This window comes from Caretta caretta, chromosome 19, assembly GCF_965140235.1.
Source record: "Caretta caretta isolate rCarCar2 chromosome 19, rCarCar1.hap1, whole genome shotgun sequence".
NCBI classification, from domain to species: Eukaryota; Metazoa; Chordata; order Testudines; family Cheloniidae; genus Caretta; species Caretta caretta.
Window position 1 is genome coordinate 7,226,680 of NC_134224.1, and position 20,039 is coordinate 7,246,718.

General features: G+C 47.0%; 1 protein-coding gene across 3 annotated transcripts in view; it reads right to left on the reverse strand.

Moving 5' to 3' along the window:
* Positions 1 to 20,039, reverse strand: part of FNDC5 (fibronectin type III domain containing 5) — a 33,081-nt gene that overhangs the window by 4,270 nt on the left and 8,772 nt on the right. For 2 of the 3 annotated variants that reach the window (XM_048825958.1, XM_048825957.2), the window contains exons 3-6: positions 11,220 to 11,335; positions 9,364 to 9,562; positions 6,619 to 6,708; positions 1,068 to 1,201 (exon numbers count right to left, since the gene is read on the reverse strand). In XM_048825958.1, the coding sequence (XP_048681915.1) occupies positions 1,068 to 1,201; positions 6,619 to 6,708; positions 9,364 to 9,562; positions 11,220 to 11,335 (539 nt within the window). The remainder of the gene's footprint in view (positions 1 to 1,067; positions 1,202 to 6,618; positions 6,709 to 9,363; positions 9,563 to 11,219; positions 11,336 to 20,039) is intronic. The other variant, XM_048825959.2, reaches the window with a different exon arrangement.

The following is a 20,039-nucleotide window of genomic DNA, read 5'->3' on the forward strand; positions in this document are numbered from 1 at the left end:
CTGTGGGTAGATACAGAAGGATCGTGAAACACAGAGCTAAGGCTATCACTCTGTCATAAATTGTCCCTGCACTGGGCAGGGTGAAGGGACCGTGACAGGAGTAATGCCAACAATGGCAGAGTTAACAAAATATTGAGCATCTTTTCCTAAACCGTACCAGTTCATCACCAAGAAGGGCAGTCTGCCAGAGCTGGGAAATAAAGTGTCATCAAAATTCATAGAGCCAAGGGAACAGAAACCGTCAGGCAGCTTGGTTGCATCCCTAGCACTTTCCTTATCTCTCTGGAATCAAATGTGGAGCTGCTGCTCACTTTCCAAACCATGGGTATCACCATCAATCGTCCTGGATATCCAGGACTATAGAAATTAAAGTGGAGGGAAGCATTTGCTTCTGGAAGGAAAGTGGCATGTTTGAACTGAAAAGGAGTACTTGTGGCACCTTAGAGACTAACCAATTTATTAAATTGGTTAGTCTCTAAGGTGCCACAAGTACTCCTTTTCTTTTTGCGAATACAGACTAACACGGCTGCTACTCTGAAACATGTTTGAACTGGCAGCTCACAGAGAGAGCCCTGCTATTGTTTTGTTAAGCAGTGATCCAGCAGGTTTTCCTCTGCCCACACAGAACCCCACTGATTTCAGTATTGCTCTATGTGAGCCCCGCACAGTCAGTTGCAGGATCAGAGCCTTGACCTGTTCTTGTTGAGTTATCCTCAGTCTCTAGGCTTTGCCTGTGCCATACTTAATTGATTCTGGTGAGAATTACCCTAATTTCACTAAGGGGGAAAATGAGGCACAGAGGTTAAATGATTTGGCCAAGGCCACCTAGTGAGTGCTAGAGTTGGGAATGGAACCCAGGAGTCCTGACTTGCAGTTGTGCTTTCAAGGCACTAGACCATGCTGTTTCCCTTGTCAGATGGGAGACTCGGTTCTACACGTTGGCCCCATGGAGAGAATGTTATAGCTGGGATCCTTAACAGAAGGTTGGTTTTCAGGTTAATTCACCAGAAGCCCTGCTGGAAATTGATTGGCAGCCTCATCCCCCCCGTGTGCCGACAGCATCTTACCTTGCTGCGCAGGAGCCCTCCGCTCTGGTGCTCAGGAGTGCTGCTCTCAGACGCACTCTTGGCTTTCTCCTTGTTGTTATTTGGTTCATTATCTTTGATGATGTCATACTGCCTGCAAAACAGGGCGATCACTCCTAGCAGGAAAAAGTGTTAGAGGTCACATGCATGAGCCAGGCCTTTGGAACATGCAAAGATCAGAGCCCACTAGCCTGCTGCTCTGTGCCTTCTGGCAGAGACCTCAGCAGCATTGACACCAAGTCCCAAAGATCCTTTTCTAACACGACTAGTCGGGCTCTGGCTGCTTCCTTCACAGTGTCAAATTCCACTCTAACCCAGTCAGACAAGATCAGGAGATTACTTGTACTCCCACTTCCCTTTCATTAAACAGGACAAATATTCTAAGCTTCCCATTTGAATAACAGTTTACACTGACCCTGTGACCTTTGCTTTGCAAGCACAGGGGCATATTGGAATATCCATTAGTTGGAAATGCACCCTCAAAGCTTTCTTTTTCTGAAGCAAAGAGAGGTGCAGTTGAGCTGGAGGATGCGATGAATGACCTGTGCCTGCCTGAAGATGAAACAAACCAGGGTCTCCTGCTCAGCAGGACATCATCTGCAAATATATGACAGCTACAGCAGGATGAGGTGCCAACGGAAATGTCCTCCCACACATTTAGGCATGTGGAGAACAAAGCAGAGGCAGCCATGACAAATGAAGAGAGTGAAAATGTCTTTCACAGCGGCTTTTGTGTTATGTTCTGACCAAATAACCACCTCTCTGCCTGTTGGTTTCAAACACAAAGTAACAGAGGTGCCAGGAAGCCCATTGCTTCTTGCCTACTGGAAAAGGACCCAACTCACATAAGAATAATACTCTGCATGTATATAGAGTTTCCCACCTGTCGCTCTCAAAGCACTTAACAGTGATAGGTGTTATGGGAGTTCTTGCCAGGTAGTGCTGTTACACATGTTCTTTCTTGCATGCAAGCAAATTGTCAGCCGTGGGAAGACATGCTGACGGTTGCATAAAAGTATCATCATCCTCATTTTCAGAAGAGAAATGTAGGCAAAGTGAGGCAAAGACAGTACTAGAACCCAGGTCTTGACACCAAGTCATGCCCTCTGCACTGGGCCATTAGAGAAGCTTAGTGTATAAAGTGAACGGGTATATACATTCAGACTAATTGTAGTTTCCATTCATCAATAATTCCACACTTGAGTCTCAGACGGCTCAGCCACAGGGCTGGGAAAAGTCATGGTCAGAATGAAACTTTGTAAACAGCTCATCAGCTCCAGTGAGATTTTCCTTACCCGCCCACGTTTGGTAAATGGCAGTTGTTTTGTCTAGAAGGGGAATTTACAAGCCTCTTTCAGGGCATTGGACAATTCTGTGCTCACATTATGAGCTCAGTTTCGGAAGATGAAGCATAATTACTTGTCTAGATTAAACCTTTTTAGCTATCTCATTTAATTATTTTACCCCCAAATGATTTTTACAGGGCAGGAGATTTAGCTCTTAATGTGCAGAGACAGTAACTTCTTTATCTAAGGTTTCAGAGTAGCAGCCGTGTCAGTTTGTATTCGCAAAAAGAAAAGGAGTACTCCTTTTCTTCTTTATCTAACTATTTTAAAGGCTCAGGGATTGGAGACAGTGACTAGAACCCAATCTAACCCTGTGGAAAGCAGGTACCAATGCATGGTAAACTCAAGATTTTTCCAGTGAAAAAAATTATATATGAATCTTATCTGGTTGCTGCTAGTCCCTGTGGATTCACTTACAGTTGGAAAGAATCCCAGGGGAACAAGACAGGACACCATTAAGCCTCCTGTCTTTTTATTTAAATTATTATTAACCAAAATTTGTTGTCAGATCTGATTTGTGACCCTATTTCATCTCCACATATCTCGGGGGGGGGGGGGGGGGGGAATCCTATCTCAGCTGAATTTAGCATAAATGGGCCAAATCCTGTGCTGGTGTAAATTTGACACAGCTGCACTGAAGTCGGCAATTTACACCAACAGAGATTTAAGTCCACTGTCTCTTGAGGACATGATTTAACCCTTCAAACCCTGTCAATCTTCAGGGCTTTATTAATAAATAAGTAAATACACACACACACAAAATTATAAGAATGTTAAGGTGGTTAGTCTTACAAAAGCCAGGCAACGAGCCAGATCCTGCTCAAGTCATGCAAAGGGGCTGTAAAGTCAGCTGAGGATTCCCCCAGCATGAGGAAATCCAAGGGTGGCACAGAACTGACATAGCAGACTATGCCACCCCCTTTTACAGCTACTGGCATAGGGAGCATGTTGATGGCATGGCTAGGGGCAAGGGGCTTCAGCTCTCACAATCCCTGACTGAATGGAGCTCAGTCACAGCTGAAGAATGAACCCATTGTCCAGAATCCATATTTCATAGGGAAAGTCTCCAGCCTCCAGCAATTAAGGGACAGAACGATCACACATTGCTCTAACATCTAAACAAAAGGGAGAAACATTTTACCATCTCCTGTGAGTCCCCTGGCATGTTCTTGGAAGATAGGTGGGGATTGTCCCCTCAACTACACATCTCTAGCTTTGGTTGGCTTCTTTCCAACAGTAGCAGTTTTTCTGTACACACAGTATATATAGAATGTTCCTGTGATCAGGGCAATGGGAGTAAATACCAACTGGAAATACCGACTGTACTTTATGGGTTATATAATCTACTGTACTGTTAATTTCCTTGCATGCCAGTTCCCTTGTTTCACCTGAAATATCTTCCCCCGACCAATGTAACTATGCGGCTCATGAGTAAAACATTGTGCTGTTTCATGAATGTTTTATGCTGCAGCAGCAGCAGAGGCAGCTGCTGAACGGAGGCCAGAGGAAGCTGGCGCTCTATACAGAAAACAAACAAACACAAACTTCCCTTTCCATTAACTCATGGCATCCTGATCCCAACCTGGGCAAGGCATAGTGCTGGCTGCTGAGAATGCTGAAAGCTCCAGGCTGATCAGAGGAGTAAGGGTGCACTGTACTTATATATTTGTTAGATTAAAACAGATGGGCCTGGTCCTCCTCTGGTATAAACCGATGTAGCTCAGAGGGGTTATGCCAGTTTATACCAGCAGAAGATCTGATCTCAAACTCATAATGGGGAATTCTTAGCTTTCCTGAGCTCCCGGGGTGGTTTATTTCTTTTTAAAAATTGTATGGAAGGATTTTGATGCCCGGGTGGAGTTCGCAGATGACACTAAGCTGGGGGGAGAGGTAGGTATGCTGGAGGGTAGGGATAGGGTCCTGAGTGACCTAGACAAATTGGAGGACTGGGCCAAAATAAATCTGATGAGGTTCAACAAGGACAAGTTCAGAGTCCTGCATTTAGGACAGAAGAATCCCATGCATTGCTACAGGATGGGGACCGACTGGCTAAGCAGCAGTTCTGCAGAAAAGGACCTGGGGATTACAGTGGACAAGAAGCTGGATATGAGTCAGCAGTGTGCCCTTGTTGCCAAGAAGGCTAATGGCACAGTGGGCTGCGTTAGTAGGAGCATTGCCAGCAGATCGAGGGAAGTGATTATTCCCCTCTATTTGGCACTGGTGAGGCCACATCTAGAGTACTGCATCCAGTTTTGGGCCCCCCACTACAGAAAGGGTGTGGACAAATTGGAGACAGTCCAGCGGAGGGCAATGAAAATGATTAGGGGGCTGGGGCAAATGATTTATGAGGAGAGGATGAGGGAACTGGGCTTATTTAGTCTGCAAAAAAGAAGAGTATGGGGGGGATTTGATAGCAGCCTTCAACTACCTGAAGGGGGGTTCCAAAGAAGATGGAGCTAGGCTGTTCTCACTGGTGGCAGATGACAGAACAAGGAGTAATGGTCTCAAGTTACAGTGGGGGAGGTCTAGGTTGGATATTAGGAAAAACAATTTCAGAAGGAGAGTGGTGAAGCACTGCAATGGGTTACCTAGGGAGGTGATGGAATCTCCAGCCTTAGAGGTTTTTAAGGCCCCTCTTGACAAAGCCCTGGCTGGGATGATTTAGTTGGGGTTGGTCATGCTTTGAGGAGCGGGTTGGACTAGATCACCTCCTGAGGTCTCTTCCAATTCTAATCTTCTGTGATTCTATGATTTATTGACCCACCTGTTCGTGGCCCCTTCCAAGCCACTGTCGTCTAAGGAAATCCTCTGGGCACTCTTCTAGGCCCTCTCTCACTGCAAAGTGGCTCCAGGATTGAAAAAGTGCAAAGGGGATCTTTGCTCCATCCTGCTACCGCACCAAGCACTCTTCAGCCACAGCTGTGGGTCTGACCCTACAGTATTGACTTTTAAATCATATGGGCCCCGAATCTGTAGCCCTGCTACAGCAAAGCTCCCATTGAATCAATGGGATTTTTGGTTGCATGAGATCTGCAAGATCAAGCCAAGATTTTCAAAAATGGGTTTAGGTTCCTAAGGCCACATTTAGGCAAAACATCTGGCTGGACTTTAAAAAGTGCTGAGCACTCAGCCGCTACTTTTGGCGTTTAGCTTGCTTGTCGTTGCTACAAATTTCCCCTTTTCCTCCCCTGCCCTTGGCCCATCCGACCCATAGGTTCATATGTTTTAAGGCCAGAAGGGACCATTAAATCATCTAATTTAGGCTGATGTCACTGGAGCTCTGTAGTGGGAATTTCTCTCTCTCTCACACACACACACACAATTCTTCAGACTGGGGCATTTCCTATATCACTCAGAGACCTGTGCAGGTTGTTTGCTCACAGAGTCTTCATCCTTTCCATAGCCTCATCGATAATAGTACAGAGTTGACCAGGTTTGCTCTCAGATGTGTGAGAAATTTGCTCTTTAAACAATTCTTTTTATTCTTTTACCAGATTTTAAGAGGATTCAGGTTCATTGCTGACCACCTGATATTTTAGGTTTGGATGCTCCTGATCATTTGTTCTTTTAACAGTTCAATCATTTTAATAGATCTAGAAAGTGGGTTTTAGTAAATATAGAATGACGGATGCTTGAGAGTGAGACAGGAGGTTGTAACTCACTCTTGATTTGTGATGTTTGTCTTTAGAATATCACCACACCTCTTCACAAGAATTACTGGCTTGTGTGTGACCTGCAGGCATGTAATGGGCCAGATATAGTGACCGTGGCACACTTCACTTGGGCTGCATTGTGTTAATGAAACAGAAGGTGCTAAAGGGGTTGGATTCTGCTGCAGGATTAAGGAGATTACCATCAATTTTTTTCTGGAAGGATTGAGAATATAGGATTTGCCACTGCAGATCAGACAACTGGTTCATTAAATCCATTATCCTACCTCCTGCTGTACTAAATGAGACAACTTCAGCCAGTCCAGTATCCTGCCTCCAGCAGTCGCCAATACCTGATGCTACAGAGGAAGGTGAAATGCACATATCCAAATGTGCAATGCTGTATACAGGGGGCAGGAGTAGGAATTTCTCTGCATATCTTTTCCTGGCCAGCATGGGTGTATACTCACACACACACAAAGTGAATGAGCTGACTCTGGGACATTACATGCCTTCGTCATAGGTCCTGCTACCAACCTGCCCACATGAATAACACCACGACAATGATGAGAATTTCCCCAGCTCGCAGCTGCTGGTTCTTCCCCATCTCCTTCATTGTCACCTCATCTGCACAGGGGAGAGAGAGAGACAATGAGATCCATTTGTGCAATGAGTTCAGTCAGACTCTGCCTGCTCCTTTCACATGCTCCTTCCCCATCTCACTAACTCACAGACATTTAGTGGGCAAAACTGGGTGGCTGCAGATCTGAAAACCCCTTGGAAGATTTGGAAATGTAAACCCCAGCTGACCACATTAAAATCTCTCACTGGGCTGGTGTCCAGTTTAACTATGTGCCCCCAGCCTTGGACAGTGAGCGTACAAGGTTCAAAAGTAGCATGAATTGTTCAGAGTCATCATGCCTCAGTCAGCTGTTAGCATCGTCATTCCTCTCTCTGTGTGTTAGGGTTTTCTGTAGCACCCATCACTGGCGTATTCTAGCCATCGCATCACTATTCTGTGCAGAATTCCTGCCAGCCCAGCTCAGGATTTATGCCCTGTAGTATGCAGGGTTGGCATAATCTTTTTCAGCAGAGCTGCAGGATGCAGGAATGAGTAGTACCTCTTCACAAGTCCTAATGTACAGCTGTGGCCTCAAAGGACTACAAAGATTGCAGTTCAGATCTCCTGGGAAGCAGACAATGCTCTTCTCAGTGTTTTCAGTTGAACAGCAATTCACTATTGACAGGCTCCAAATCATTTCAGCAGAAAGAGTCAAGACCTCACAGCATCCTAGGAACTGTGGATGAGACCCCTGCAATACAATATGGCCTAACCTAATCATCTGGTAACCCTTTATAACCCGGACTCCTGCTCCTCCCTATCCCCTGTTCGTTAGAGTGCCTTGCTGCTGCAGAACGTCTCTTTGACCTGCCTTGGCACCATCTGATTTTGGCTGGATGTCTGCTCAGAAGGGACAAATTAAAAAGCACTTCCCTGACTGGCAGTAACTGATTTGGCAGAAACATTTCAGATTTTAAAAAAGCAGGATATCCATTGGTCTCTTAGAATCCAAGTGCAGGGAGGTTTAGTGAGTCTCATTTTAGTGCTGCTGCAGCATCCCTGGCATGGATCCCCAGGGGTTCTATCCCAAACTGTGTGCACAGTCTGACCAAGAATTTCCCCAGGTACTCTTAATTTGCTAGGTATGCTCCTGCCAGACACTAGTCCTGAGCCCAGTCCTCATTTCCTCTGCCTCTAAGCTACCCCCTGAGGAAAGAGCAATGGAGATTCAGGTGCTGGCAGCACTAGCGGCTGGGGTTCTAGGCATTATTTTACTGAAACAGGCTGGTCTTGCTGTGGTTAATGTGATATACAAAAGTTACATTACCAGCAAGGATTCTTGTGTCCTTACCATTAGGGAGTACCCCAGTCTTGACACTAGTATAGTCTCAGAAGGAAGGAGTCGGAAGGAATGTGTAGCTGGTATGCGTTAGATTCCTCTACACTCATTTAAACTCTTAGTGCTGCTTATCCCACTTACTGGTGTGAGTTTAAGGGAGTCTAGGCTGGGGGAACTTACCTGCCCAGCACCTGGAAGATGCAATAAGAAAGTAGGAACGGCCTCCTTCAATTTACACATTCTTATTCCGTCCTGTCAGTTGCTTTCCATGCTGCACACCTCACTTCAGGCTTCTTGACATGAGTTACACCAGCTTAGCCTCTCCTAGCCTCGTTCACACTCAGCTAGACCCAGTGCATTGACGCAGAGGTGATGTAAAGGGGGTGTGGATTACACACCAGTGGGAGGGGCTGAGTCTGAAGGAGCATAAATTGGTGTAACAGGCACATTTAGGGAGCCATCTGAAGCTACAAATTGCCATCACTCCCTGTAGGCTCAGGCTGACCTCAGAATTTGGCCTTACAGGTATAGGGGACTGAGTAGCCTGGGGCAGTGGGATGAAAGAAGGAGGCTTTTACCTCTACATCCCGGTTTCCAATCTGACCCTTGTTAGTTTCCTCTACATCCTCCCACCCCAGTCATGGGGAAAGTGAGAGATCAGCAGAAGCTGCCAGTGACTTCAGGGGGCAGGTGAGGCCAGGAGCACTCCTGTGTCTGACCCCATCATACAATCTTCAGGCACTTTCACTAACACGGGCGCCTGTGAATTGTTCGGTTTTTTGTTTGTTTCCCAGCATTTGTGCAGAGCCTGAATAAACAATGAGGGCCAGGTCCTCAGCTGGTGAAAACTGGCATAGCTCCAAGTCAGCAGAGCCACACCAACTTTCACCAGCTGAGGATTAGGCCGAGATCTTATCTCTGTATTGGTGGTTTTCACTGACTTGCTATTTTTGCCTCAGGGAGCTGAACCTACCAGAGATCTGGTCTTGTCACAGTATTTCCACCATACGAGAACTCCAACTCCTGAGCCTTAGCTTTGGTCTCATAAACATTTCTGTGGGCCAGTAACAAACACCCATGGAGAATGTAAACAGAAATGCTAAAACCTGCGCGTAACATGCAGGCTAAGAGAGTCCCAGAACACTACACACTTTGCTGACGTGTTACGTCTGCACATCCCCCATGCCCACTCCTGTGTGTAGTCACCCACTGATCCCACTGACTACAATGGCACTGCAACAAGCGAATTTAGCCCTGCCTGCACTTAGCTCAACTGTTCTTATTTTTGAATGCACCAGACACTATTTCCCACTTTGCTGGACAACACTGCCCTGCATCTGGGGCAGCCCATGGAGCCATATAAGAACTTGCCCACACTTGCCTTTATTCTTTGAGGCCAGCTTCTCGGCTTCCCTGGGGGTCTTGAAGAGGACGGGTTCACTGGCTGGACTCTGGCCCTGGATGCTGATGGACTGGACATGCACAATGTACTCAGTGTCCTCCTCCAGGTCCCAGAGGGCGCATGAGCGGGTGGTGGTGTTCACCTCTTGGATGAAGCGCAGCATCCGCACATCCTTCTTCTGTAAGCCCAAGGCAGGAAAGCACAGTTGCTCAGAGGGAGGGTTCTCTCTCTGCGTGACGGACGCCTTGCTACATAGATGCTTTCCATTGCTCCCCAGGGCCCCTGACAGCACCTTAGTGCTGCCATTTAAAGTCCCCCTAGACCGGGTGTAGGAGGAAAGACATGCTCTAATCTGATCACAGGCTTCTCGAGCAGTGAGAGCAGCTACAGCTGCTTTTATGCAAGCGGGTGCAGGTGACAGCCACTCGCTCATCCAACTTGCCAGAAACAGTGGGCCCAGCCCTCCTCCCACTGACATCACCGACACAAGTGTAACTCAATTGACTTCAAGGGAGATACTCCTGATTGATACTGGAGGGAAATCAGGCCCAGTACTTGTAGAGAAGGTGACCTGGTAAAGGCTTGGTGGAGAGGGGCTGGTTCCATTTCCCCTGAGGTTCAGAGCCAGTTGGATGAATGGTTCAGACTCTGGATCTCTCTAGTATTTATCCGTACCCTAAGGGCAAGGGTGTGCAATGCCTGTATCACCTGGTAACACACGCCATCTCCCAGGAGCTCTCACTAGCTCCAGCTTTATAATGTCACAACAGAGAAGAAGCCACAAATTCCATTCAAAGCATCTGGAGCTTCTGGGTGACGTTCACCCTGTGCAGAGCCCAGCACAAGGCCTCGGCACCTCTAGTGTCCCTGGCTCCTCAGAGATGTCATGGTGCTGATGCTTTGTGCTGACCTTTACATGGGTGAATCTCATACTCTGTGAATGAAATGGCAACCTCCCAGTGTTGGCTTTAAAGGGATGTGCTCTCATCTTCCCCATGCAGAAGCTTCTCATTGTTCTATCCCTGTTGGCACTTACCCACTGGGCAGAGCTATTGCTGAGATTTGGGGCTGATGCTAGCTCTGGCAGGTTGCATTTTCTGCCTAGTCACCTTTGGGCCCTGGAAGCGTGAAGGCATTAAATCATTCTGGCCTGCCCCTGCTCTCACTGAAGTCAGCAGCAAAACTCCCAGGGACATGACTGGGAGCAGCCTCATGCTCTGAGCAGTGTTGTGTGCATAGCTATAACTGCTTTCCCTGCCATGAGAAGTAATAAGAGCTGGGTGGGGCATGCAGTGGAGATGGATAGGGGAGTCCTTGGTGCATGATGGGGTGGAGGATGGGCAGGGGAGTCCTGGGTGGGGCTTGGGGTGGAGATGGGTTGGACAGTCCACCAACCTATTCCTCCTCCAGTCTCCCGAACCATTGAATCCTCTAGGGTGATTTCACTGATGGATCAATTCCCCCGCTCAGCCCCTTTGCTGTGAAGACCATGAATTGCTTTGCACGGTCACCCCTATCCCTGGGAGTAATCATCCTGGTTGATGCTAACTTGTCTACTCCCCTGTCAGTGTGCAGTTCTTCTCTGACGGCAGGATTATACGTTTGGGGCATGTTCTAAATCCAAACCCATGGAAATGTGTTAAGGTGAAGAAAGAGGCTGACTCTGTGTCAGTGCTCTGCAGGAGCCTTGTGAGAGCTGCAGGCAGGACGGGCTGCACCATGATAAATCCAGAGTTTGCCCTTGCTTCCCTGCTACTAAGGCTCAAAGCAGGTGGGATAGAACTGAGGGAGACCCAGCTCATGTGGAGAGGAGGGGGGCCATATGGTGAGGATACCTGCTGGGAGATTGCAAATCCAATAACAACTTCATCCTCCAGAACATCCCAGGTCACAACAGCCGAGTTGGCCTTCAGATGTTTGACTGTGACATTGACTGGAGCGGACGGGCTGTCTGCAAGGAGACAAAACACAAGCTTTACTATGGCAAAGTCACTGATGCAGGCAGGAGACAGGGAAGGAGGTAGAGAGGATGAGCAGTCGAATATATCTGCTCTATATTTAATGTCATCTCTATATATTATACAATACGTATATTTAGTGCTATGTACAGTATATAATCTGTACTTAATAGTTTATGGATCTCTAATACTTTAACTGTACCTAATGCCCTATTTATAAGTGATACAGTGAAGCCAATACAAGAGATATTGGGCATCAGACGTGGTTTCCTGCAATAAGAGGAAACAGGATTTAATCCAGGTCAGCCACTGCCCCTTAGCTAGGGGAGTTTGGGGGCTGCAGATGCCCTTCACCTATGTACTGGCTCCAGGTGTGTGGAACTTTGAGACATAGACACACCATGTTTTGGTGGCCATTAAGTTCTCCAGGCCCCTTGGATGATTTAGAGTGGCATTAAACCTGCATATAAAATATTTAACCCTTGCATCCCAAACTCATGCTGATAAAGCTTTTACACCACTGAACGCCATCACGTATTCTTCATCTAGCTAGTCTGTCACACACACCCCTGCTTTCTCCTTTAGATCTTGCCCTGACTGCAGTGAGAGTGAAAGGCAAACAGCACTCTGCCTGGGTATTCAGCACGTTGCAGAGGGTGGTCTGTAGTTGGAAGTATGGACATGCTGGTGCCCTAGTTAACGCCTTTGAGGATTTAACCCATCTGCAGTGAAGAGGGGGGTGTTTATTTTATTTTTATTTCCCTGCTGCTTTGAAATGCTGATGCTTTACAAGCTCCCTGGCGGTGCCACAAGGCCAAAGAAGGAAGAAGTTAGGTCTCCTTTGATTTATTTATTTTAAATGACCACATTTGTGAGGCTGGTGAGCGGACTGCTGACAGGCCGACTGATCAGAGCTCTTCAAAGTGAGGGACTTGCTGAACTTCCAACCAACCCTCCTGGCTTAGAACTAACAGGAAAGAATGTGCTGAGCAGTGACCCTATGCTCCCTTCCAAACAACATTCTCTGTCAAGACCTTGGAGCTTCCATTGCCAGCAGGTGTGATCATGCTTCAAAAGCTCCAGGAATCAGTAACGAGGCAATTAGAAAGGCAGCGGGGGGTCTGGACAAGGCATCAGGCCCAGATCGGTTCCAGCCCACAGTCCTTCAGGAAGCAAAAAGGGCAATAAGAAAGTCCCTGGGCCAGATTGTTGGAATCTCACAAAAGGCTGGGCAGTGGCTTGAAATGGAGCAGTAACTAATGATCGGTGGCTCAAAGAGTTTGGAGAGGGAAGATCCTTAATTTGATCAGGTCGGCATCGATCAGAAATTGTTGCCATCTGTTCCGTGGTCCACATGAAACGCTTTTGTGATCCCAGCAGCCAAAAAAATTCCCTTTCATTACGGTCAGTAAATGAGCCCCTGGCTGGCAGCCTCATTAGAGAGGCCAAGGACAGGATGGGCCACTGGGCCAGTGCTCCTTTCTCACCCCTAGCACAGTCCCTTCTGGGCTCAGCTGGGGCAGCGCGGTTGCTCCTACCTGCTGAGGCACAAAGCGAGGACGGTTGTCAGTCCAGCACTTTCCACTATTATTTAACCCCCCTTTAAAAACCCAGCTGCAAATCAGAGTAGCGTCTTATTTTAGTAAGGGGCAGTTTGCAGAGGTTCACATAGGGAAGGTCCGTGAGTCATGCCGGATGAATTTGCTAGAATGTATTGAGGCTCTGACTGAGCTGAGAGGTGGGGTGGGGATGCAGCAAACAAAACAGGCTCTGATTGCAGCATAGTAACAGTGCTTTGAGCTAGGTGTCTACCCCCTTCTAAAGTACAGCCAGACAGCTAAATCCCTGCATGTTGTGCTTTCCCAATGTCGTTGAGAGAGGATACCACAGCATGGGGTGATTTATACCGCCTGGGATAGGGAAGGTTATTGAAACAAGTGAATTACCGTCTTAGTAACGGGAAACAGAGTGTATGGGTAAAAGAGCATTCAGGATGGGGAGACGGACTATGTGGGTGGCACCAGTACTGGCATCTGAATCCCCTTTATTTAGCAGGGATATTAATGACCTTGAGGAAAGGATAATATCAAAAATGCCTAAATTTTCTGATGACATAAAATGTGGGGGAGGTGGGAAGAGCCAGCAGAGACAGAGAAGGAGAGCAAACACCTTCAACATGAGTAGGTTAAATAAGGCTGCGAGGCGGTGACGTGATAGTGAAGTGCACTGCAAGGTTGCAGCCTGAACGTTTCCACAGAGACGGGAGCCTATAAAGCAGGAGTCACAATACAGACCAGGAGAGAGAGCAGGTGGGGAGGGGGATTAAGGATACTTCACTACATCCATCTGCACAATAGAAACCCCAAGAGACTGAAGGATGGTAAAGGGAGATGCATTAAAATCAAACGCAATGGGCCTAAGTCTGCTCTCCCTTTACCCCACTATAAATCAGGACGCACTTCATTGAAATCAATGTAGTTCATCCGGTAGGTTTCAGAGTAACAGCCGTGTTAGTCTGTATTCGCAAAAAGAAAAGGAGGACTTGTGGCACCTTAGAGACTAACGAAAGTTTATGCTCAAATAAATTGGTTAGTCTCTAAGGTGCCACAAGTACTCCTTTTCTTCATCCGGTAGAAAATTGATGTGAGACTCAGCATTTCCAGAAATGTGAAGCAAGGGAAGTAAGTTCTCCGCGGACAGAGCTGAGTGAATAATTTGCAGCGAAGGTCCTGGAAGATCCAGGATGAGATTGTGATTTCCTCAAATCTATTTGCTGTTTGGATTTATTCCGTGAACTTTCTTACTCTCTGGGTCGATCACACTTTCTTTGGAATTCCAGTTGTGTTGCGATTAGATAGATGAGATCCAGTTTCTGTTCTCTGACTGGTTCTGTATGAGCATTTTCAGCATGAATGCTTAGGTGAACAAATCTAAATGTTGAATTCCCTGATACTGTGCGTGCAGCTCTGAATTTTGCTTTCTGTGAATGCTTATGTCGGTAAAACTCAAACTGTTACCAGAAAGTGACCCCAGAGGCAGAGGGGGTAATGTTCCTCTGAACTCATTTCTGCATGCAGGCAGGATATCTGGGGAACATTCTATGCAACAGTCACCCAGCCCTCCCCAGGCACATTAATTCCTGATGCACTAGGAACGGCTGCATCAGCCTTTTAGTCAATAATAGACCATATGTTACAGGGTTTGTGATTTAGCTGTTTAACTTAATTCCAACTCATAGGCCATAACCCCACTGGAGCAAATTCCTCTCTCAAAACTGGAAGAGCATCTGTTTGGCAGAGTTTGAGTTAGCGACATGCATGCACATGAAAAGATGTTCTCCTTTTTGTGCCAGGGGTACTCACGGCCCCATTTGTTTAGTTAAAATAAAATCATGCCAGTTTCTCATGGGCAATGGCTGCTGTGAAACAAACCATGATCACTCTTTTGTTTCCTTCCAGCAGGGAGTTTTCACAAGGTGGACCCTTACCCTGCATACCCCAGGTGCTGTGTGACACAGCCATGCCTCACACCTGCATACTCTGGGCCCTTTTGGAAAGAGCAGGGCATAGCATTCCCCATGCAGCAAGGAGGCACAAGCATTGAAGATTACCATGAATATGCTCTTAATGCTGAGAACTCCTTTTTTCCTCTCATTAAATGCTCTGCTGATTATTAAGCAACTTTTTTTCTTTAAAGAGAGAGAAAACATTTATGGCTTTGGACTGACTTGTCTCTGGCCTCTCATCTTATCACCAGTGGCTCCTGGAGTCAGGAGCAGGAGACCTGTAGGATGGGAAGCTCCCTACCTGCTTGTTAGGTTGCTGTTGCACAGGGGTTGATATCACAGCCCTTGCTGGTGTCAACCAATAATCACCCAGCACATCTATTAGCTGGGGAGATTGACTAAAAACTACACCATGAATAGTATGTAGAGTACCCTGCCAATCCATACCCAGTGCTAGAGTGGTACCCAGACTATGCCTACTAGCTCATATCTATCTATGGATTTGTACCTATAGGTACTTCTATGCCTGACCAATATCTGATCTTTACCTAATACCCTATATATCATCACTATCGGATCTATATTCAATACCCTATGTCCAGCATACCTAATATAGTACCTGACCTATACCTGATTGACTATGCCTACCTCATATCTGCTCTATATTTAATGTCATCTCTCTATATTATACAATACGTATACTGTACTTAATCTGCACTTAATAGCTTATGGATCTCTAATACTTTAACTGTACCTAATGTCCTATTTATAAGTGATACAGTGAAGCCAATACAAGAGACCATCCTTGCTAGCCAGCATCTTGCTTTAAGAGTCTGGCCTAGACTAGTCTTGGATACAGTGAGGGTAGTTCTGCTCCATCAAACTGATTTTTCTCGGTCCCCTGCCTAGTTGCTTAAGAAAGGTACCAGACCCACCCAATGCCCTGTGCCTGCTGTCCAGCAAGGTAAGCTGAGAGCCCAATCAGGTATCCATTTCTGGCCTGGCCTCAGCTACAGGTCTCCCAGACACTCTTCTGTCTTCTCTCGGCCCTAAGAGGGGAGATCATAGAATCATAGAATATCAAGTTTGGAAGGGACCTCAGGAGGTCATCTAGTCCAACTCCCAACTAAATCATCCCAGCCAGGGCTTTGTCAAGCCTGACCTTAAAAACTTCTAAGGAAGGAGATTCCACCACCTCCCTAGGTAACACATACCAGTGTTTCACCACCGTCCTAGTGAAAAAGTTTTTCCTAATATCCAACCTAAACCACCCCCACTGCAACTTGAGACCATTACTCCTTGTTCTGTCATCTGCTACCACTGAGAACAGTTTAGATCCATCCTCTTTGGAACCCCCTTTCAGGTAGTTGAAAGCAGCTATCAAATCCCCCCTCATTCTTCTCTTCTGCAGACTAAACAATCCCAATTCCCTGAGCCTCTCCTCATAAGTCAGATGTCTTTTGCCTACTTCAGCACAAGTTCCTGAAGGATTTCCCCCTCAGAGCCCGATCCTTTGTCTTCAGCTTTGGTTAGTATCCACCCCATCTCAACCCATGCACTGTGAGGCATCAGCAGTTTTCTGCAGTGTCACCCTTCCTGAATGCTGGCTAACTTTCCTTGAGCCCTGGCTGCTAAAGTCTTAGTGGGGTTTCTGACAGCTCCCAAGTGACTTAGACGCACAAGTCTCACTGTAAGTCAATGGAACCTGCGTTCCTAAGCTGCTTTTGAAAATCTGACCCTAAGTCTCCCTCCGCTAGCTTCCTTGCAAGGGCGACACCAGGCACTTTTTGACCAAAGATCAGATGTGGTATGTTGGACTCTTTAGATACTGGGTGACAAATGTACAAAACGAGAATTGCAGTCTAGCCAGAAGACACAGGGGTTCATTTCTAAAAGCTTACTCTTGCTTTCTGTAACAGGGGTTCTTGGAATAGGGATGTCTGCTCTTGGGAATTCATAGCCTTCCTATAAGAGTCACAAAGGCGGTGTGTGCATGTGTGAATAGAAAAGTTCACACACACTGTGCAGTACTAGCCTCTCTAAGGGAAGGCAGGCTCAAACTGTTTATAGGCTCCCATCCACCTGGAGAAGGGAATAGGCCCCAACACAGTTAAACAGAAATAAACTAATCAGTCCCTTACTGTCCCTTGGACAGTATGTAGGTATTTCATTCCCATTGCACCTATGGACAAACTGAGGCAGACATTAAATGAGGTGCCCAAGGTCACAAAGAGAGTCAGTGCTAGGGGCTCACTGAGCTCAGGAATTCCTCTCTCCCCTGCTTGAACCACGCCTCTTGCTGTTGCAGATCTTTCTTTGGAAACAACTCTGTTAGCAATGCCCTGTTTAGCAGTGAGCCTTTACTGTGCAGTTGAGAGTACAAGCCAATTTTGTGTCCCCTTGCCATGCAGGCTGCAGGAAGAAGTAATTAAACAATGGAAGTGAGGATCTGTGGTACTATCACATTATTTGAGGTCACTTCCACTGGCTGAGTCATCTATTCAGAAGGTGGATCTGGTATTGGAGCCCATTTCTAAGTTTAGTCTCCCCTGGTTTGGGGTGCAAAGGTGAGAAACCTCCCAAGCAATCTGTTTGCTTTGAGCTCAGCTCCTTCAGAAGCTGCAAGTAGGTCTGTGACTGTACTTGAAAGCAGATGGAATATAGTGAACTCGCTTCCCACTCTAACATGGCTTGCACTGGGACCATGGGTAATTTCTGAATTGCTTAATTCCTATTCTGCAGGCAGCTCCTTTACTGCAGTGAAAGACTTAAATTCTTCACAGCCTCCAGCAAGAGGGCCAGGAGCCTAAGCCACAGCCAAGGCTCTTAAATGGATCAGTCTTTCCCATCACTAGCTGGTCCCTTCATTGCATCCTTGAGCCCAAGCAGGACCTAACAGCTGCATGTCCTTTCCCAGGGGAAGCGGTAAATGTCAGGATTAAATCACCATGGCTTTTTGTTCCCTGTGCCATGACCTTTACAGCAGAAGCAAGTGACATAAGAACATGACCTGCAGGGGAAGGAGCTGTTGTTAAATCTTCTGAATAATGTTCTCTCCAAGGCACTGAAGCACACCCGCTCTCCCTTTGAGGGCTGTGGGGGTCCTTTCTCTCCAAAGCAGAGAGATGTGTGTGAAAGGAATTGCTTTAGTTCCATCTCAGAGCCCTTTCTTTGCTCTCACAGTGGGATTTTCTTCAGCAGGTATAATTGCTTGTCAACTTTATGCGGTATTTAGCAAGGACTGAAGCAATCTTCAGCTTTCTTGAGTGTTTTAATGACGGAAGTCTGCAGGGGAGTGGGAGGGAGCATGGACCCGTCCACCACTGACATTCAGGCGCTGAGTCACATGAGAGAAATGAAATCAGACAGTTTCATAAAACAGAAAGCCCAACTGATGATTATTTAGTGCTAGAAAGGAGTCAATTATTTCCTGCAGACCACCCACCCCCTTACAAAATGCTACAGTCATGGTCCAAACTCCACAGCCCCCACTCACCAACTTCATGGGGAGCTGTGGGTGTATATGTGAAGGCATTGGGCCAGATTCTCAGTTTGGACTAGGTCATTTTGTGCCATTCAGGCAGCACAAAGGAGCTGGATTCTGGCCATAATTGGCCAGATGAGAATTGCACTGGTGGGAGGAACTGGCGGAGCTGATCTTCAGCTGGTGTATAAGTTAGAGTAGCTCCTTAGCTGCGTTAACTCACCGCAGGGCTGGCATACACCACCACCAGTCCCTGATGCCCCCCAGTCTCCTGAACTGAGTGGCTATCAGTTGCAGGAGACACTCTTCCCCAGAATCTGGCTTGCAGAGTGTAATCAAGCAGAACCTTCTTTGAAGTTAGCATTGATAATGACTGAAGGATTGGGCCCTAGCCTAATGTTTCAGATCATTATGCTCCAGTATTTGTTTATAAGCCCCCAACCTGATTAAATCCTAGAGACAGGAAGAAATGGGGATGGTATGGGTTTTAATTTTTCAATCCGAGGGCCAGATCCGGGGGCCAATTTAATCCAAAGCCCACATATTCAGCGTGTTTCAGATAAAAAGTTCTGGTTTATGGCCCCTCTCTGTCTGCTGCTAGGTAACATGAGAGAAATGTTCTTAGCAAGCTGGAGAATGTAATAAACCACTTGCTCTTTTACATTTAGAGACCAGGGGACAAATAATCACACGTGAGCCAAGATGCTGATACAGAACAAGCACTGAACAATGATTATAGTGGTAGAATTACCAGCCCTTACTGATACACAAGGGACTCCACTGTCCTTTAATATTTACATGGTTGGAAGGGAGTCTCTAATTAGCTCCATATCTCACTTTTTTAATAACATGCACAGGGTCAGTTTCCCCCACATATTTTAGCAGTTGGATGCCAACCCCGGATTCACTAGACTCCAACCTGCAGCAACCACTCTTTGATTAGGCTCTGCCTCAGCTGGAGGACTGTGTCCAATTTTGGTCACCAATGTATAGAAAGGATGCAGAGAAACTGGAAAGGATCCAGAGGCGAGTGACAAAGATGATCAGAGGGATGGAATACAAACCATATGAGCAAAGGCCGAAGGAACTGGGTATGTTTAGTTTTGAAAAGAGATTAAGGGGGACATGATAACAGTCTTCAAATACTTGAAAGGCTGCTGTAAGAAAGATGGAGAAACGTTGTTCTCTCTTGCCACAGAGGGCAGGACAAGAGGCAGTGGGTTCAAACTACAGCATAGCACAGGAGTGGGCAATTTACGGCCTGTGAGCTGTGTCTGGCCCGTCAGACCTTTTAATCCAGCCCTCGAGCTGCTGCCGGGGAGCAGGGTCGGAGGTTTGCCCCGCTCTGCCCTCCCAGCACTCCTGCCAGGGAGTGGGGTCGGGGACTTACCCCACTCCGGCTCTCCAGCTGGGGAGTGAGGTCGGGGGCATGCTCCCCTCCACCCGCCCAGCACTCCCCGGCCCCCAATGCACAATTCCTTGATGAGCACCATCTTCCTGCACGCAGAGCCACACTGTGCAGGCACGGCCGGCACTGCTGACCCATACGTCACCGCGCTATTTCCGGGATCAGAACCTTGCCCCTACACAGCAGTGCGCCCAATCCCCAAAGCGCCAGCCTCCTTGCGCCAACCTCCATCCAATGATCAAGGCCAGCAACATCGCAGGATACAACTCCTAATCAAGTCCAATTAGGACCCGCGAGCTC